Source organism: Danio rerio, chromosome 1 (assembly GCF_049306965.1).
Source record: "Danio rerio strain Tuebingen ecotype United States chromosome 1, GRCz12tu, whole genome shotgun sequence".
In the NCBI taxonomy this organism is placed as follows: domain Eukaryota; kingdom Metazoa; phylum Chordata; class Actinopteri; order Cypriniformes; family Danionidae; genus Danio; species Danio rerio.
In genome coordinates, this window is record NC_133176.1 from 16,935,987 (window position 1) to 16,957,267 (window position 21,281).

Here is a 21,281-nt window from a genome sequence, read left to right on the forward strand (position 1 = left end):
ATTGTAACCAAAATCTTAATATATAAAGTAATAAATAAAACCTTTTTAACTTTTATTAAATGTTTACAATGCAAATCCAATCAGATCCACTTATTTGGTAAATAAAGCAAGTCTCTCATATAATATATCTACTTAAAGACAGAAACTATTACAACAAACTGTATCGTAAATAAAATCATATGAACAATTTTAAAGTAGTCAATAATATTACTGAAATTAACAAAAAAAAAAAAAAAAAAAGAATAAATATACATTTACACACACTTCCACAGTAAATACATGGGCTAAAATGCGATGGGCTAAAAACTGCGGATTTCTGCATGTGCAGACTCCGCGTGGGCCTACTCATTTTACACATTGTAGTTACTGTGTAAATACAAAATTATGCTCAGAAATATCAAAAAATAAATAAATGATAAAAAATAAATGTCTGGGTGATGCAGTGGCGCAGTAGGTAGTGCCGTCACCCTACAGCAAGAAGGTCGCTGGTTCGAGCCTTGGCTGAGTCAGTTGGCGTTGTTTGTGATGTTTTGTCTATGGTCTGGGGGGTCCAATTTCGCTATACGAAAGTGTAGTGACAAATAAAGGCTTGATTGATTGATTGATTGTTTCTGTGTGGAGATTGCATGTTCTCTTTGCGTTCACGTGGCTTTCCTCTGGGTGCTCCGGTTTCCCCCACAGTCTAAAGACATGCGGTACAGGCGAATTGGGTAGACTAAATTGTCTGCAGTGTATGTGTGTGAATGTGTTTCCCAGTGATGGGTTGCAGTTGGAAGGGCATACACTGCATAACACAAATGCTGGATAAGTTGGCGGTTCATTCCGCTGTGGTGACCCCAGATTAATAAAGGAACTAAGCCGAAAAGAAAATGAATGAATGAATAAAAATAAATGTCTGCAGATTGTCTGGCCCTTCAGTAAAGTATTTAATTACTTGACTCAATACATAAAAATAATAACAAAAAAAATCAAAATCCTATGAATTATGAATGCGTTGACAGTAAAAAAATGAAAATGTGTTTGATTATCCTGCTTAAATTGATTGATACAGTATCAGAACTGTTGAATTTGTTGAAGATGCAATTTTAAGTACAACTGAGGTCAGATTTATTAGCCCCCCTGAATTATTACCCCCCCCCCCCTGTTTTTTTCCCACAATTTCTCTTTAACAGAGAGATTTTTTTCAACATATTTCTAAACATAATAGTTTAAATAACTCATCTCTAATAACTGATCTATTTTATTTTTGCCCTAATGACAGTACATTATATGTTAAGTATTCAAGATACTAGTATTCAGCTTAAAGGGCAATTTAAAGGCTTAACTAGGTTATTTAGGTTAACTAGGCAGGTTAGGGTAATTAGGCAAGTTATTGTATAAAAATGGTTTGTTCTGTAGGCTATTGGAAAAAATGGCTTTAGGGAGCAATTAAAATGAACCTTAAAATGGCTTTAAAAAAAAAAAAACTGCATTTATTCCAGACAAAATAGAAAAAATTAAGACTTTCTCTAGAAAAAAAAATATTATCAGACATACTGTAAAAACAAAATCCTTGCTCTGTTAAACATCATTTGGAAATATTTAAAAAAGGAAAAAAAATCTAAGGGGGCTATTAATTCTGACTGCCACAAATTCAACAGTTTTGATACTGTATAAATCAATTTAAACAGAACAATCAAACACATTTTTATTTTTACTGTTAATGCATTCACAGATTTCATAGGATTATTTATTCATTTATTACATTACATTACATAATAAGTTTAATTAAATTCTCTATAAATGAACACTATTGTCTTACTACCATACTATTTTTTTTAAAGTAACACAGTATCTGCTTGCATTGCAACTAATTGCACCCAACACTATTATCTCAATGACTGTTCTGCATCTCTGACTGACACAAACGTCTTTAGTAAATACAAATTAAATGCTAAAAATACACCTTATATAAACAAACTCACAAATTATTTTTGTTTCCATTTCAGGCCTCGGAAGAGATTTACTTACAGGTTACACTAAATTTAGAGTGTGTAGACACACAGATGCTATCTACACCCCCTGAACCTCAAACCTTTTCCATAACTAATAAAGACATTCCTGCACGAGCAGTGAGAAACGTGGGAAAAAAGACCCCTCTGTTTTTTTCCTCCTCCTTTGCAGTGAGAACACCCCCTGATTTACCCCGTAATAACTTCCATATGTTTTATGCAAACCGTTTTGACAGGAAGTGATGTAAATTGTCCCTTAGGGCATGTTACATGGCGTAAACTGTATCCCTGACTCTGTGAACACTGTTGACATTACAAGCTACAATCCAAGCTAAAAAGCCAGCTGCACGGAAATGGTCCAGTCGTTTTAATGAGAACTTGAACATACAAAAGACTAATACTGTGATTAATCCTCTCAACCAAAAGTGTCTTTCAGAGAATTTTGAGGGTTATTGGATATGCGACACTGCCTAAACAAATGAAAAAAACGGAAATATGTAGGTTGCACTGGGTATGTTTCACTGCACTTTTACAGTTTTTTAGGATTGCTTACACACTAAAATTAAAAGTAGTACACTATTAGCAAAAACTTACACACAAGTATCAAAACATCAGCCCATATTTGCACAACTGTAAGCACATTGTCAACCTCACACTTGTTGCAAAACTCTACACACAGTGATTTTCAAAACACTAAACACACTTAACATACATTACACACTAAAATCTATCATGAAGTTACTTCATTGCAATACCAAAGCACTGACTGTCAAATTACTGCACCGTCCGACCAATTGGTTCAACACAGTCATCAGGTGTGCAAACACTTGTTTGATTTATTGTAGACACAACAATCAGGTGTTTAAGCACTGTAAAATGCCAGTTTCAATGAAAACCATCAGGTCTCAATATCAACACTGGCACACACCATAAAAAAAAACATATTCAAATGAAGGAAATTTATGGAGTGCCTTTCGAGCACAATTTTGAAAAGGTGAAAAGACTGGCATGATTATGCAGAGGTATGTATTCAAATTGTGATCTTGCATACTGTCTCATAATCTTTTACTGTACTGTAATACTAGATCTACACTGAACTACACAATTTTGCCTGACACTGTTCTTCAGGTAGTTTTACGAATGGATGGAGAGGAGATCCAGCATGAGTTCATTTACGTAGATGATGGTGTGTTCAACCTGACGAGAACACAGAGAAGAAGAAATATTGGCCACAGGGCTAAAGTCAATGTCCCAGAGCAACGTGGGGGAAATATACAGCAACACATGTGCAGCCATTACAAAGAATGGGGTCCTCCACTGCCATGCCCATATGGGCGCTTACTGTATAACACAGCACATATACTTACATTCTTGGACCAATTGCACAACATAACAGCAGCAAATCAAATTGGTCATACCCAGTACATTGTTGTCTGGGACAATGTGTCTTTCCACCGTTCTGCTCTGGTTCAGAACTGGTTTTAGCAACATCCACATTTTACCGTCCTATATCTTCCACCATACTCTCCATTCCTCAACCCTATAGAAGAGTTTTTCTCGGCATAGTGGTGGAAAGTATATGATCTTTATCTCCGAGCTGAGGTACCCCTCATCCAAGCCATGGAGGAGGCCTGTGACCAGATGGAGGTAGCAGCAATACAAGATTCTACATTTAAGACACTTCTTTCCAAGGTGTCTTGCTAAGGACAACATTGCAATTGATAATTCTCATGCCAGATCCAGCTAGGCGAAGAGACAATGTCTAACCTACAGTTCAATACGTAAAGTGACATGTTACAGTATTTTGAATCTTCATGCCAACATGTTGGACATGTTGAGGAATTAATGAGTTTCTTCAAGGTGCAACATTGTTCTTGAGTAGTGTTTGGTGAATTTACTTTATATTTGTACTTTGTTGATGGTAGCCTACTCTAATCATAGGGAAGTAGAAGTGCTAAAAGTGTTTTAGGTTTATCACAGCAGTGTGTAACTCATGCAAACAGTGTATAGTAAATGTGAAAATGTGTGTTTCTTATTGTAAAAAAGTGTGGTTTTTAAACATAAGTCTATAGTTTTTATAAGAGTGTTTAATAATGCAAAGGATCTGTAGTATTTTGCTAATTGGGTGTGTGGTTGTGCTAATTGTGTGTACTGTTTTGAAAACACGGGCCCTGTTTTGAAAATCGTGCTTAAGCAATCCAAAAAAACTGTAAGATTCGCTTTAGGCCATCACATTTCTACTCCACTGCACGATCATTAAGCAATACACACACACATCCACGCACACACACAAATTAAACTTGATATTAAAAAGATCAATAATATTGCATCAATAGAAGCATATTTCAAATTTTTGGTGCTAAATAATGGTGCTTAATGGGCTAAAATAACAATCAATGGTGCACTGATTCACACTAAGTTTTGTATTCTGTATTTTGTTGTCCTTTGTGTAATAATTGGTTGAAAGAGTCAACATAGGGTCCTTTTGAATGACATCAGTCTACAAAGATTTCCAAGTATTTTCTGTTGCAATCGATAGATCACAATAAATAACTCTGAAAAAGGCAAAGCAAAGCAAACACTAGCAGATTATTATGGTATAAATATACAGCACTACATCATCCAAGAGAGAGAGAGAGAGAGAGAGAAAGGTCAACTTAGGCCCCGTTTACACTAATGCGTTTTAGTTTGAAAACGCATAAGTTTTGCTACGGTTACGCCATCCGTCCACACTACGCCGGAGTTCTCGAGCGCCGAAAACGGAGCGTTTCGAAAACGCTGGAGAGGCCGTTTTCATTTTAAAACGCTGCTGCTCCGTCTCAGTGTGGATGGGGAAAGACGGAGACATCTGAAAACGGAGGCGGGGCTGCAGACATTCGCCTCTCTGATTGGGGCTTTTCCTCAATATTAAGTAGCCTAACACAGTTCAGTCCTGAATCTTCTCCGTGTAAGTTCAGACTTCGCAAGTTTGATCAAGGCTGCATCTCTTCTTCTCAGTTTGATATGGAAAACATACCGAGGACACGCGTCAATCTTCACAGGGAACAGTGTAACAGTTACTTTATAACTTCATTCACATCACCTTGGCTACGTTGTTTCACTTTCTCAACAATAAAATGTAAACTTGATGTAAGGAACTGCCTATTTTTATTTTAATATTAACAACTTAACAGACAGCAGAAATGTTGAGGCGTCGTGCTGCATGAGCGTCATCTTCACTGTGTGCATATTTATAACAAAACGGAGCCGAACTGCCTCCTTTCAATTTCAGTGAAAATACGAAACACACCCTCTCTTTTGCTGAATATCAGTTTTAATAATCGATAATGGCCATTATAAAAGTATAACATACAATAAGTTTATACATTATAGGAAATAAAGGCAAGCGATCAGTCAATATACAGAATGTAGGCTACGTGCTTACATTAATCATTAACTTATCTTTGCAAAAACACGTTACCTGAGAACAAGTAATAGATTCCAGTGACCAAAGTCAGGGAATATGTCGTTAGATAAAGACAACAAGATGAATAAAATATCACGTTTAATAAATATAGTGAGAGTAGATCCAGCGGGAGATGCTTGATGAGATGTCCGACTAGCAGAGCTCTCATCTGGGTAGATGGGCTCCAGCGATTGCCAAAGTGTGTGTGTGTGGTCACGTGATGTGCGTTTTCAGCGTTTTGGTGTGGACGGAGAGCAGTTCAGAAAAGTGGGTAAAACGCGAGTGTGGACGCGGATCGTTTTCATTCTAAAACGCCGTTTTAAAACTAATACGCACTAGTGTAAACGGGGCCTTAGAATGTCACTAACCTGTTTTACAATGATTTGATCAGCTGTAGTTTGAAATACAAAAACGTTTTTCTCTCCTAAGGACTTTTGTGGTCTATGTCGCCATCTTGTGGCACAAACGTCTTTACTCTTTCATAGAATGACAGGCTGATGGCCGCCTACTCACTGAATAAATATTTAAATAGCCACTATTTTTATAAGTACACTGCATAGTTGCAATCGAAACAAATACATTCTCGCAGAGTAATACACAAGAGTAAAGAGGCTGTACAAGTGCTGGTATGGCAGAATATTGCGAAGCTATCAGCCAATCAGAACAAGACAGAACTGTTGTATATATATATATATATATATATATATATATATATATATATATATATATATATATATATATATATATATATATATATATATATATATATTGCAATTTTATTAGCACATAATATAGCTTACATACAATATTTTACATCGTAATATATCGTACATGTATTTGTCAAAATTGTATATTCTTTTTTTCATTTTTTTATTTCTTTTATTATCTGTCTCTTTGTCCTGTCACTGCATGTCTTTATATTTCTGTCACTACTCATAAGTGTAAACATTTCTGGCAATAAAGCTCGTTCTGATTCTGATTCTTATGCACAAACAATATAATGGTTATTGACCCACAAGGGGTAAAAGTATGGAATTAAACAATGATGCTATACTGTACAAAATAACAACAATAATAATAATAATAATAATAATAATAATAATAATTAATATTATTATTAAAAAGAAAAAAAAAAAACAATTATGCACCAATTCTACTCAAAGCAGACAATGACTGATCCCAAGACAGAAGTATTTTGAGGAGTTTTGCTTGCTCACTTGAGGTTTTCAAGTCTATCTTGTGTACTTGCAACAGTTTGTACTGAAAATGCAAAACAAAACTGGTCAATAAAGGGACACCTTTCTCTCTCAACTTGCATTCTAATTACATATGGACTAGAAAGATTATCGGCTGAATCCAAAACTTCAAAAAGTCAAGATCAGGAACTACAGCTCATTTCTGAAGAGCACAGAACTCTTAGGGTGAAGAACATTCCCTCTAAATGTCAGCAGCCTCACAATAGCTGGCACTTTCCCCCTTTTTTCCGGACCTAATTGACTCCGTGGATTAGAGAAAGAGAGTCAGAATGCTAATCCCCATAATCCAACATAATCCAGGCTCCAATAACAATGAAAGACGCTGAATTAAGCAGACGGCACTTTGGGAAAACAAGAAATGAGGCTAACCTATGGAGCAGGATTAGGATGCCATGCAGAGGCACATGAGGAGGAGGTTAATCACCCTTGTTGACCACATTGGAGCAAGATGGAGACACAAAACCAGGACTAATGCTAAATAGATGCTAAAAATCACAGATGAGGGAGAATTTATAGACTCAGCCTTAGACAACAATCCTAAAACTTCTTCCATGTTCACACTGGATTGTTGTTTAGTTTTCTTATAGTGTAATACCTCTATGCCTTCCATTTTACTTTATTGTGCAACACAAAACAACACTATTATTCATTGTTTAAATCCATTAGTAACATGCAGAGCCGGAGTGGGACTCTTTTTCAGCCCTGGAGTTTCAAGCCTCAGACCGGCCCACCTCAGTTCACCACTGACTATATTAAAATAAGGTTATTTCCAATTCAGTTTCTAATTACACTATCACGTCTTTTTTTGAGAAAACAGCTTTTTTAGAACTTCAAATGTTCAACAACACTTACAGTATTATGTCTTAACAATAAAAAAAAAAAAAATGTTGCTCAGACAAGGACTGAACCAAGGTTGGCCACGTCATAATCTAACGTACTACCCACTGTACCAGAACAGCTGTACGTTGAATGGTGACTTATCTAGTTATATCATCAGCACAAGGCTACGAGAAAATAGATAAAAAGAGCAGAGCTGCGGTAAAATAATGAATAAGAAGGCTGTGGTCAAGTAAATAAATAAATTATTTTTAAAAAGTGTGACTGCTGAGAGCAACAGATTCTGGAACTAGGGACACCGGCCCTCGCGGCCAAAAAACGGACCGGCCCACCGGGAATTCTCCCGGTCCTCCCGATTAGCCAATCTGGGCCTGGTAACATGTTATTAGCATCTGTTATATTACATCTGACTTCGGATTTAAAGTTATCCAGTCACCCTCCAGCTACATGTTTCTACCTATTATTAACTTGCATTTAAATGTTTATCTTGTGTCCACTTGGGTTTGGATTTTATCAAGACCCTCTACTTTTAATTTTGACATTCTAGACTACTTTTATAAGAGTGCAACTGAAGAATACTACTAAGTGAACCCATGCTGATTACAATTTAGTGGAACAGAAAGTGAAATAAAAGTACGTTGATTTCAATCTCCTTCTTTCCTAATTGAATTTGATGTTAGTATAGTCACCTGTTATCTAGCTACTGCAGATCGCTAGAGAATCACAAATCTGCCGCGTTGACAAACTACAACTCCCAGCATGCACCTTACACAAACATGTTCCTCATTTACATTGATGAAAAACACAGCTAACTCATCAAGGACTGATATCTTGGACTATAAAAACAGTACACACACACACACACACACACACACACACTTAAGGGTTGAGTCTTGTTTTACCCTGTAACATCACAAAGCATTTTTCCATGCCTTGCCATGTTGTTTGTTGATTTTTGATGTTAGCCACCTGAACTGAACTCTTCGCCTGTGACTTCTCATTTGGATTGCCCTGCGTGATACTGTTTGTTCCTGTGCTTGACTATTGCCTGCATAAAATGCATCATCATCATCATCATTATCATCATCATCATCATCAAATGCTCCCCTGTCTATCATTGAATTTCAGAATTGTGTGGTATTACTGATCTGTTTTCCGCAATTAACTGCATCACCGTTAATGCATTACATTTAATGTAAGTGTGTGTGCACGTGTGAGTTTGTGGGTGTGTACACAACACCTGTTTAGCTCCCCTCTGCCTGTGCGTGTTCACACATTCACATGATGATTTATGGTTATCGATGCTTTCACCGTCAGATGAGCCTGTCACGCACATCTCTCAATCTCCTGCCAATCCACACCTTCAAATTTATAGTCAACAAATGACTGTAGTTCACTTTGGCTGCCATCCTCTGTTTGAAACACAAATATGACGCCAGTTCCGAAAGATGAATTCTCCTCAAGATAGACAGATTTCTTAATCTGTGACCTCAGGGACTTCAGACAAATATATTGAGTTCTGCGCTATCAACACCACACTGCTAGCCAAATACTCACAAGTGCTTTCGCACTTGACAGGCTTGAGTTACGAGATGAAAGTGGGACGAAAGGATCAGAGTTCTGTCTCACGTGAAGAAAGAAACAAAGGTCATTTTGGCCACAGGAGTACAGTGTACGCCACCACTCATTTTAAGACTGCTGATTAGGCCTATTTCTATAGTCAATCAGAAAATTCACAATTGATAACAAAGAAAATAATTTGCGTGAATCTGTCCATTAAGCTTATTGTAATATCTACATAAAAAAAAAACATTCAGCACACATGAACACACATCTATAAATGTTAACTGTAAATAACTATTTTTAAAAGAAATATTATTAAAACATACTTAACACCTGAATGTACATTATATATTACAAAAAAGGACTTTAACTTATATTAAGAAATAACACACGATCTTCACACATCGTCATACTAACTCATACTAACTGGCCACTTTATTAGGTACACCTAGTACTGGGTTGGACCCCCTTTTGCCTTCAGAACTGCCTTTATGGCAAAGATTTAACAAGGTAATGGAAATAGTCCTCAGAGATTTTGGTCCACATTGACATGACAGCATCATACAGTTGCTGCAGATTTGTTGGCTGCACATTCATGATGTGATTTTCCCATTCCACCTTATCCCAAATATGCTCTATTGAATTGAGATCTCGAGACTGTGGAGGCTATTTGAATACAGTGAACCCATTGTCATTTTCAAGAAACCAGTCTGAGATTAATCACACTTCATGACATGCTGCATTATCCAACTTGAAGTAGCCATCAGAAGATGGGTATACTGTGGTCATGAAACAATGGACATGGTCAGCAACAATCCTCAGGTAGGCTGTGGTATTGACACGATGCTCAATTGGTACTAATGGGCCCGAAGTGTGCAAAAAAAAAAAAAAAAAAAAAAAAAACATTACACCACCACCCCCAGCCTGAGCCATTTATGCAAGACAGGATTGATCCATGCTTTCATGTTGTTGACGTCAAATTCTGACCAAAGCATCTTGATGTTGCAGCAGAAAGCGAGACTCATCAGACCAGGCAAATTGCTTCCAATCTTCTATTGTCCATTTTTGATGAGCCTTTGCTAATTATACCCTCAGTTTCTTGTTCTTAGCTGACAGGAGTGGCATCCGGTGTGGTCTTCTGCTGCTGTAGCCCATCTGCCTCAAGGTTGGTCGTGTTGTGCATTCAGAGATGCTCTTCTGCATACCTCAGTTGTAATGAGTGGTTATTCGAGTTACTGTTGTCTTTCTATCAGCTTGAATTAGTCTGGCCATTCTCCTTTGACCTCTGGAATCAACAAGATATTTCTGCCTCACAGAACTGCCGCTCACTTGATATTTTTTTTCTTTTTCGGACCATTCTCTGTAAACCCTAGAGATGGTTGTGCATGAAAATCCCAGTAGATCTGGAGTTTCTGAAATACTCAGACCAGCCTGTCTGACACCAACAACGAGGCCACATTCAAAGTCAATTAAATTACCTTTCTTCTCCATTCTGATGCTCGGTTTGAATTGCAGCAGGTCGTCTCGGCCATGTCTACATTCCTAAATGCATTGAGTTGCAAAATAATAAAATTGATGAATTGGAATGTGTCATGATTAATTATTTTATTTCTGACCATAACTATAATGTATTTTTTACCATGGTTTACAACCAGTAAAATGTAACTGCTATAGCAACATTTACAAACAATAAAATAGCATTCAGTTTAACAATAGTTTATGAACTAAAGAAAATTGTCAGACATATTTAGAACAAGGATCATGTTTAAGGACTCTAAGTACAGTCAAACGAAATATGCTGTTTTCTCAAACTACTTATTTAAAAAGAGCTGAAACAACACAATTATTGTGTATTTTGGGGACAACTTAATTGTTTTATGTTTAATCCACTTCAATTTGTATAAAAAAAACAAACAAGCTATTTTAATTCTTTCATGTTGTCCCATGTTTTACAGTGTATTAAAGTTAAGCTACTAATTTATTGTAATTCATGTGCCCCCCATGAAACTGAAATGCCCCCCATTTTATATGTTTTGAAAGAGAGAACACTTTTAAGATGAATGAATGTTAGGTCAACAATTGCTGGAAATAATCACAGCAGATAGCATAGAAATAAATCTGAAGGGTGCGAAAGATGGCTGAGATGTTTTTCATGACTGCTAGCGTTCCCTAAACACAGTTATCTCTTTCATTTCAATCCTATTACATAAAGCAAAGTCTCCGAGTGGGTCTTTGCTATGAGTAAAATCAGTGATATCATTCCATTCATGTATAATGTCTGATAGTCCCTCTATTTTCTCTGGCACACGGAGCAAGACAAAGCCCTTGTTTTGGGCTTTAAGAATGCCTGATACAGCATGCCTGACCTTGAACATTGTCGGAAAACAGAGATTTCCTGCTTAAGGTCAGAGAAAGGTTACATTTTCCACATCCTTCAATAAAAACAATCTTTTTTTTTTCTCTATTTGTCATCCAGTCTCACCAAGATGATGTTCATTGAAACTAACAGGGAACTAGAGTAAACAAACTTCACAGTTGAGGTGTTTATCAATATTTGATTTAGAACATCCTGTCATTTTGTTTATAACCTTTTTATTTCAGCTACAGTAAAGGCAGAAAAAAGTAAATTATTCATAAAGTCTATCGAAAGGTGGTAACAATTTATACTTTACAATAAGGTTTCATAGGTCAATATATTTACGAAAGTGAACAATACTTGTACAGCATTTTTTAATAATACTTCAACTTTTACTAACGCATTATTAACATCCAAATTCATGCTAGTTAACATTAATTTATGCACCATGAATTAACATGAACTAACATAAATCTGTTTATTTTCGTAAACTAATGTTAACTAACACGGACAAATATTGTAATACATGTTGTTCATTGCTTGTTCATGTTAACAAATGCATTGAGTAAAATTAACCAATTCAATCTTATTGTAAAGTGTTACCTTTACAGTTATTTATGAAGGAGTGTTGAAACATTTAGGTACAATGGAATCCTGTCTGATGTTAAAAAATAAAAAATTCAGAATTACACACAAAAATAAAATCTTTAGCTAAAACAAAAAACGTGCTTTTAATATGACCCCATGCTGCTTTTTTGGATTAAATTTTTTCTGCTTTACTGGAACTATCAGACTCGAATCCCACTTCGGTGAGCTACTAAGAAACCAGCCATGCCATGTCCATATGGAGGTAAGCAGTCAGTGGTAGCAACCCGTAGAGTTCGTTTTACACATAAATGCAGCCATATGTAAAGCAAGCAAGCACATATTTCTCTATTCTCAAAAATGTACACCAAGGCACATTCTTCTAATGAGCCTGTGTTTGTATTAACACTATAAATTAATAAAATATAATGGTTTACAAAAAAAAAAAAAAAAAAAAAACGACATGACGGCTCAGTGGTTAGTACTGTTGCCTCTCAGCAAGAATGTCGTTGGTTTAAGTGCAGGCTAGGTCAATTGGCTTTTCTGTGTGGAGTTTGCATGTTCTCTTCGTGTTGGCGTGGGTTTCCTCCTGGTGCTTTGGTTTCCCTCACAGCCCAAAGACATGTGGCACATGTCCACATACACACTCATACGTGTGTGTGAATGAATGAATGTATGTGTGTATGTATGTACTGTGTGCGTGTGTGTATTACATACTATATAATCTTGGAAATGCACTACTTTTAAATTTTTCATGAAATCTACATTTCTTGTTATTTTAGTCTTGAAGAATCCCCCTACCCCCCTACTCCTCCCTTTTCCTTGATAGGGTGGCACGGCAGCCCAGTGGTTAGCACTGTCGCCTCACAGCAAGAAAGTCACCGGTTCAAGTTCTTACCAGGGCAGTTTATTTATAGGAGTTTACGTGTTCTCCTTGTGCTCGCGTGGGTTTCCTCTGGGTCCCCCAGTTTCCTCCCATCATCCAAAGACATGCGACTAAAGTTATTTGACTAATCCTAATTGGCACTATAAATGTGCTACTATAGCAGTATATCTTTTTATATCAATTAATATTTGGTCATTAGCTATAAACAACGGAGGTGATCACCAGATCTACCTGATCTCAAACTCCACTCTCGCCTTACAAACGGGAAAAAGCCCCGAGCTTAAGGTGTGAAAGTGTGAACACTTGAAGTTTTTTTTTTTTTTTAAATCAAAGCAAAGGGTTGGTTTTTAATTAGATATATAATATGTTCATATATTCCTAGCCAAAAATATTCTGATGGCTATCAAATTTAGGAGAAAATCATTCAATGCTGGAAGTGGCAGGCAACTTAAAACTTAAAAAAAAAAAATGTTAACCATAAAATACTGACAACCACTGTTGCTGTTTTTTATTAAAGAAATTTTACACATTTATTTTAAAAAGCTGACTTTTTAATCATAGTAATGTTTGTTTTTTACAAAATTTTCAAGAAACCTACCTGCATTTAAGTGGGTATATGAACATGTAAAGATAGAATAAAATGTTTTTTTTTTTTTTTTATTTATTATTTTTTTAATGAAAGCAAAGGGTTGGCTTTTTAACTAGATGTATAATATGGTCATATATTCCTAGCCAAACATTTTTTAGGGCTGTCTAATTTAGATGAAAATTATCAAAAAATGCTGGTAGTGGCTGGCAACTAAAATAATACACAGAGAGACTTTTAATCACAGTAAGCTTTGTCTTTTAGACATTTTTTCATGAAACCTACCCATCTAAGTGGGTATAAAACATGAACACGTGAAGATAGACTATTTATTTATTTATTTATTTATGAAAGCAAAAAGGGGTGACGCAGTGGTGCAGTAGGTAGTGCTGTCGCCTCACAGCAAGAAGGTCGCTGGGTCGCTGGTTCGAGCATCGGCGTTTCTGTGTGGAGTTTGCATGTTCTCCCTGTGTTCACTTGGGTTTCCTCCGAGAGCTCCAGTTTCCCCCAGAGTCCAAAGACATGCCATACAGGTGAATTAGGTAGGCTAAATTGTCCAAAGTGTATGAGTGTGTGTGTGTAGATGGATGTTTCCCAGGTATGGGTTGCGGGTGGAAGGGCATCCGCTGCGTATAAACTTGCTGGATAAGTTGGCGGTTTACTCTGCTGTGGCGACCCCGGATTAATAAAGGGACTAAGCCGACAAGAAAATGAATGAATGAATGAATAAAAGCAAAGGGTTGGTTCTTTTATTGGATACTTAAAAATCATACTTGATACTTGAAAATCAGCAAAATTGTTGACAGTGACAGGCAACTTTAAAAAAAAAAAATACCCTGGCAAGGAAAGAGTTAATGAAAACACTGGCAACCACAGCAACCATTTTTAATCGATTTATTTTGAAGTGATGTAAATGAGAAACTTTAGTGTTTGCTGATACCTGTTGTCTATGAGAGCAGCTATTTTTGCTAACAATAGAACATTTGTAAACAATAGAAATACTTTTAACCACTGCTTTCTTTGCACATATGTAACAAGGTGGCAAAAAAGTGAAGGCCACTGTATCTCAGGAAGAGCAGCGAGGGTTGCGTGCAGACACTGCATATGTGCTAGTGAGCTCCTGTGAATACCAAAAGGCCTAATCTTACATGTGTTTACAAGGTACACTTATGTAATCAGGTGAGGAATTGCAGGAACGAGCAAACAGCAAGGTGTGTGACTGAACGCTCACATACAAACACACACAAACTTGAGCCTTGTAGACACTGAATAAGAAACAGTGTAAACAGAAGTTACTCCTGTAAACTTTATCCGTACTTTGGGACACGTGCATCACGCAATAATGTGTGTGTGTGTGTGTGTGTGTTTGTGTGGGTACTTGCTCAAACGTGTAAGCTTGCATTCCCTGTTCGTTAGATTATAGAGTTTTAATGATGTTCTCTCGGGCTTCATTTCTCATGCCTCATCTCCTTGACCTCTGCCTGAGCAATCTGCTGTGCTGACCCATTAATCAAGATTAAATGGATACAGCCATTCAATGAGCAACTCGCTTCATTTTTCCATTACCTTAGTCAAGATGAATACAGACTGAAAGATGAAACAAGAGATTAAAATTAGATAAGGGAAAAAATATTATTTTAGACTAAAAAATATAAGATATTGTAAAATTAAATGATTTCAATTTAAAATGACTTGTTCTCTATTTTATTGTATATTTTATTGGTATATTACTTTTGGCCAAGTTCAGTATCTTTAGACACAGGGTTTACTGTAAATATATAGGGTATAAGTATAAATTTTGTTTTTAATTTCAATGGATTCCTGCTGATCTCTTGAAAAATCACAGCACTACTGGTAGTTGTCACCAAACTTGTCCGCCTTAAAGCTTCACTCAGGCTGGGTGATTGGCACTCTTCATTTGCATTTGATTTATCATTTGCTGTGTTAGTTTAAGCATTTGATTTATAATTTAAGCATTTGATTTATCATGTAATTATTACAGGTTTAAACTGAGTTGATTGTGAAAATTAAATATCAAACACATTTGACTTCTCATTTGAGAATGCATTTTAATTTATTATTTGATCTATTTAGGCATTTGAATTGTCTTTTTTTTTGTTGGGAAAAATCTTCCATGGATGTCACTTAATGATCTTCAATTTAAGTATTTTGAAATTAATGACACATTTTATTTTTGACACCACCAATTTGTTATATCATTTCACATATTCATTTATTTCGACTATCTCACACTGAAATAGAGCTATCATTAAAAATAAGAGACCATATTAAAAATCTGTTTTTTTCTGATGGTTTGAGGTGTGTGTTTGAATAAGTATGTCAGTGCTAATATTGAAATACTTAATATTTTCTTTATTCCATAAAGCTTAAATAAAAAATGCCATTTTTCTCCCTTGGAAACTGACAATTGGACAGAAAAAAAATGCTTCAACTATGTTGTGATATAAATTAAAAGTCATTTAAATAATGTTAATGTTTTAACTATTATAGAGTTACAACTTTAATATTCTGTTGTTTTCTAAAAATGTATATACAGTATGCTGAAATGTCACAAAGCATGGCAATTTTTTTGCCATTTTATGTAAAAATTCTTCAAAAGGCAACAATTGTTTTTAACAGCAATTCTCTCACAGACACCTAAAGTGTTGTTTGCCATGTGATTCTGAAATGTGGAGTCAAGCATGTAATGTGTAATCAAATGGAATAGTCTTTCAGCTCGCCACAGAACACAAACACGCACAGAAACTGCAGACATCCAGACATGCGCATGAGATCATACGGAAAGCTTCTCTGAGTGTTTTACTGTAGTGGAAGCTGGCAGACAGTAAAGGCTGTTATTATCATGTTCCTGCAGCTTCAGCCACTCAGAGAAAAAGAAAATGAGAGAGGTCGAGAGAAAGAAAAAAGAGAGAGCGACAGTGGCTGCTGGAACCACAATGCACTCTAATTTACAGTTTACATTGCCATTCAGCATACAGAAAAGCATGGCTAAATGTTGGACATTATAGTGGCCTCTTCAAAAAGTGCTAAAATATAACTGACAGCAGGGATAGTCCATTCCAGAGCCACGAGAAAGTATGAATGCTACGCCAAAGTCCCTTTAAAGCAAGTCATTTCACTTGTCTGCCATCATCAAAAGCCTTTTAGGCAGTATGCTCGGGCATTCTGTCTGAAATGGGAAACATCAAATTCACCAAAATTGCTTGCAATGGATGCGATAAAATTTCATAATAGGGATCAACAATAAAATTAAACAACAACTCTCTTTAGTGCTATTTCTAAATGTTCGAATCACCAAAAGTCTGTAAAAACTCATAAAAACACACTGGTCTGGTCTGAGCCCTTCCTCCAGACAATCAACAGTCTTTACCGATCAATGATTGGCTCCTATACTAGAAGGCGGGGTTTTATTTGCCATACTGACCATTACACTTTTCTACATTCAAAGCATTCAAAGTGACATGTCTTGTGTATTCTATAGTCTTTGGTCATGTGAAGGTAAAAAACTCATCAGCTTATGTGATTGTGGTTGGTGGACAATTAATATTTTGTGTAAGCAGTTTTGGACGGATGGAAAGGGAAGGGATGGATGATTGCTTGTTAACTGACCTCATTTTTTGGTCTCGCTCCAGGGGTTCCGGTGGGTCCTGATGAAGACAACGATGAAGAAGAGCGATAAAGTGGGGTGTTTAGAGACTGTGAGGAGGCTGAAAGACTTCCGGCTGAATCCAGAGTTTCTAAGTCAACATCCTGTTTGAGAAAGGAGCATTGTCCTGGGTATTATTAAAAACAATCATGCACATCCAAAGTTTGTGTTTCAAACTTTTATGCTAGATACACAGTAGGACCTCAAACTAATATTTTGTCACACATGCTAATAGATGGGGACAGGCATTAATTGATTAATTGACTGACTGACTGACTGACTGACTGACTGACTGATTGATTGATTGATAGGTAAAATAAAACTAAATTAAAAATAAAAATAGAATAAAATAAAAAAATATATACTATTATTGATTATTATTATTATTATTATTATTAGTAGTAGTAGTAGTATTGATTAATTTATTTGTTTTGCCAAATTATACAAATTAAACCATTTTAAACCACTAAAATCAACCAAAGTAATCAATACATATTATAATATAACAACAGTTAAACTAAAATATTTCACTTAACATTAATTCGTACTACTTTTAGTAACATGACAACAACCAGTACTACTAATACTATTACTACTACTACTACTAATAATACTTTAGATTTATATATATATATTTAGCACTCTGTGGATGCTAGTTTTAGGTCCTGGTTGTGCTGAAGATTGTTTTGGGTTGTTTCATTCATCAGCGTCTGATTTGTGTCACTCACAGAAATGATCCGCCTCTTTAAATTGGGTGTGCTATTTAGGGAGGAGCTTAGAGCATTTTCAATCTCTTTGTCCAGCTGATCCAGCTTCATTATTAGTAGAACCATTGAGTCCAGCCGGGACCTCTCCTTCTCCCTCTCTTCATGTGAGCTCTGAAAGGAGAAAAACAGATTTTATTCAAGTAATCTAATCTTAAAACCAGAACTGACATCAATTCGATTGCTCTCATTGACCATTATTTAAACACATCACAGCAGACAAGACACAAACTCAGAACAAAAAAATACAGAATCATTATATGCAACCTGCGGAAACAATTCACTTAATTTATTATTCCTTTTTTTTTTAAAGATTGGCTGTTCAGAAAAGAAAGAATGGTAAAAGAAAGAATGGTAAAAGAAAGAATGGAAAAAAAAAGAAAAAAGAAAGAAAGATTCAATCAATTTCCAATAGTCATTCAGACAACAAACCAACCAATTATCCAACCAACCATTCAACCAACCAATCATTCAACTAATCAACCAACCAACAAACCATCCATCCAACCAACCAACCAACCAACCAACCAACCAACCAGCCAGCCAGCCAGCCAGCCAATCAACCAACCGACCGACCGACCGACCGACCGACCGACCGAATGACCGATCAATCAATCAATCAATCAATCAATCAATCAATCAATCAATCAATCAATCAATCAATCAATCAATCAATCGTCAGCTAGTCAGTCAGAAAACTAAACAATCAATCAATGTCAAACAATCCATCAATGTCAAAAAGTCAGACAGACAACCAACCAACCAATAAACCAACCAACCAACCATCCAACCAAACAACCAGTTTAAGAGCCAATACATCATGATTAATTTATTATAGTACAAAGAGTAAATAACTGAGCATTAAATGCTGATAACGACAGAACTGTTTTAAAATACAGACAGAGAATGCATTTATTGGCTTTTCAAACCCCCCTTCTGTGCATCTTTCCCACATTGGCAGAATGATGAATGCACTAAAGTGAAGCAGAGAGAGAGACAGAAGTTGTAATGCTACTCAAGCAGAGAGGAATGATGCTGGCACTTGCCCCGTGCCTGAACCAGGCCTGTGCAAACAGCCCCACACAAAGCACGGCAGTGTGTAAAGGCCTTGCATAGCTTGTTCTGGTATTTACCCTTAATACACGCTTGCCTATCAGTGAGCACACAAGCAAAGAGAGAGAGAGACACTTGGCTAATAATGAGCTAACAAAAAAATAAAATCCATTCTCCAAAACAAATTTTATCCAGACACTTTGAAGGATTTCAATAGATTGTGTTCATTTTAGTTTTTTAATTTAGAGGTCATGATAAGCATTATCTGACAGACATCTTTCATGAACATGTCTATATGGAAACAAGATCACTTTGGTAATTTCTACATATATGTAGTTGAAGACAATTAATTACCCCTCTTGTGGATTTTGTATTCTTTTTGTCGTTTAAAGGGGATTAAAATGGGTTAAACAAAATAGTTTGGCAACATTGTGTGAATACAGCCTGCCGCTGAATTGAAAAGAATACTTAATTCTAATGTTTTGTATAAAAAAGTCTGCAGAAACTTTGATTGACATTCTCCCACTGTACATGCCATCAGAGGGGGAAAGCCCTGCCTATTAACGACGATATCTCCCTAGTTGCCATAAACAGCCCTAAGTGAGAAGCAGCTGTCCACCATTAGTGTTTTCACCACATGAAAATAATGGGCTCTATTCTACTGTAATCGCAAAGTCTAAAGTGCATGGCGCAAAAGCATTAAGGGTGTGTCCGAATCCACTTTTGCTTTTTTAAGGATGGAAAAATAGGCTCTCTGGCCTGGTGCATGGTCTAACAGGGCTGTGCTTATTCTCTTAATGAGTAATGTGTGTGTTTTGAGCATAACATGCATTCAACTAATCAGAGTCCCATCTCCCATTCTCTTTTTAAAATTCAGTTGAATCACGCCATGATACATTTGCTATTTACATAGCAAGACATAGGCAGACTTTGCAAGTGGAAAATCTAAATGTTTCACGAGCGAGAAAACAGTTAAACAGGCCATCGGCAGCGTGAGCATAAAGAAGCCTCCTCCATTTGTCCTCTTTAGTTTCTCTACTTTTTTTTCTACTTTTACTCTTTACTTTACTCCTTTACTTTTGTGGAAAAGGAAATGGTGTTGTGTGCAAAACTATTCAAAACTATTTCTCAGTTCAGTTCTAATTTCCAGCAAATTAATAAATGAACAATAATAACAAAGCGTGGTCAACAAACAAACAAACACATGCCCTATTCTTATGCCCAATATCGTGATTTATACATCTCCAAAACCCAACAGGTGGGCAAATCCAAACTAGTTTTTATTAAAACAAATATAAATATGCGTATAATAAATTATACTGCTAATAATAATAACATTATACAAATGCAAATTGTCATGAGCTGAAAAAAGTAACAATGTGGAGAAGGCATGTGGGTAGTGGTTTATAAATTTATGTAGAAAATAATCATTTTTAATTTTAATGTAATATTTTAGTCTTTTTTTTTTCATTTGTAAAGATATCTGTGAATTGATGTACATCCTGTTTATATTAAGCAATGTGTAAGCATTTGAACCCACATAGGCGCATAACTAACGTGCTCTGCTCTGGACTTTACACTTGCTTTTTAATGGTCAATGGCGCAGCTTATTTCAGTTCTTAAACATCACAATGCACCAACAATGCGCCTTAACACACCTCTATTTTAGACCAGCACATGGTGCAAAAGGATTTGCAATTTAAACAATGTGGAGCAAAACATGAAAATTACAGTTGGTCTGAAAACAGCAACAAATCATGCCACATGTCTTGCACCTTATTGTGCCGGGTGTATGATAGGGCCCCATGTCAAGAAATAAGAGGATTATAAATGTGGAGTTTTAGATGCACACATGGATTGTACAGTCTCCACAGACTGCTTTCTTCTGAGAAACTTATTTTGACAATTTTTTAGTTTTTCACTAGACAACTTTAGTCCTGTTTTAAATCTGTCATCATGGTGACGCAAAGGCCTTTGTAGCTCTGCCCTCTATTAAGCACAATCTAATTTGAATTTAAAGTGACAGCAAAACAGAACAATTTGAATCAAAACCTTAAAGAGGTAGTTTCACAGAGTTATAAAAAAATATTTTTATATTTTTTTTTAAACCATTGACTTTGTGAAAAATATTTGTGGGGTATTTTGAACTAAAACATTACATACACACTCTAAGGACATCAGAGACTATTTTATATTTTGCAAAAAGAAGCTAAATAGGTTCCCTTTAACACATTATTTTAACAGTATTACCTATTGTATTTTTCTTAAAAAGTCTATTTAGGAATGCATGAA

At 35.9% G+C, this 21,281-nt stretch overlaps 1 protein-coding gene across 1 annotated transcript in view; it reads right to left on the bottom strand.

Moving 5' to 3' along the window:
* dlc1 (DLC1 Rho GTPase activating protein) overlaps nucleotides 1-21,281 on the bottom strand; it is a 236,967-nt gene that overhangs the window by 155,221 nt on the left and 60,465 nt on the right. Inside the window, exons 5-6 of the mRNA XM_073949948.1 lie at nucleotides 17,901-18,050; nucleotides 17,136-17,276 (exon numbers count right to left, since the gene is read on the bottom strand). Of these exons, the coding sequence (XP_073806049.1) occupies nucleotides 17,136-17,276; nucleotides 17,901-18,050 (291 nt within the window). The remainder of the gene's footprint in view (nucleotides 1-17,135; nucleotides 17,277-17,900; nucleotides 18,051-21,281) is intronic.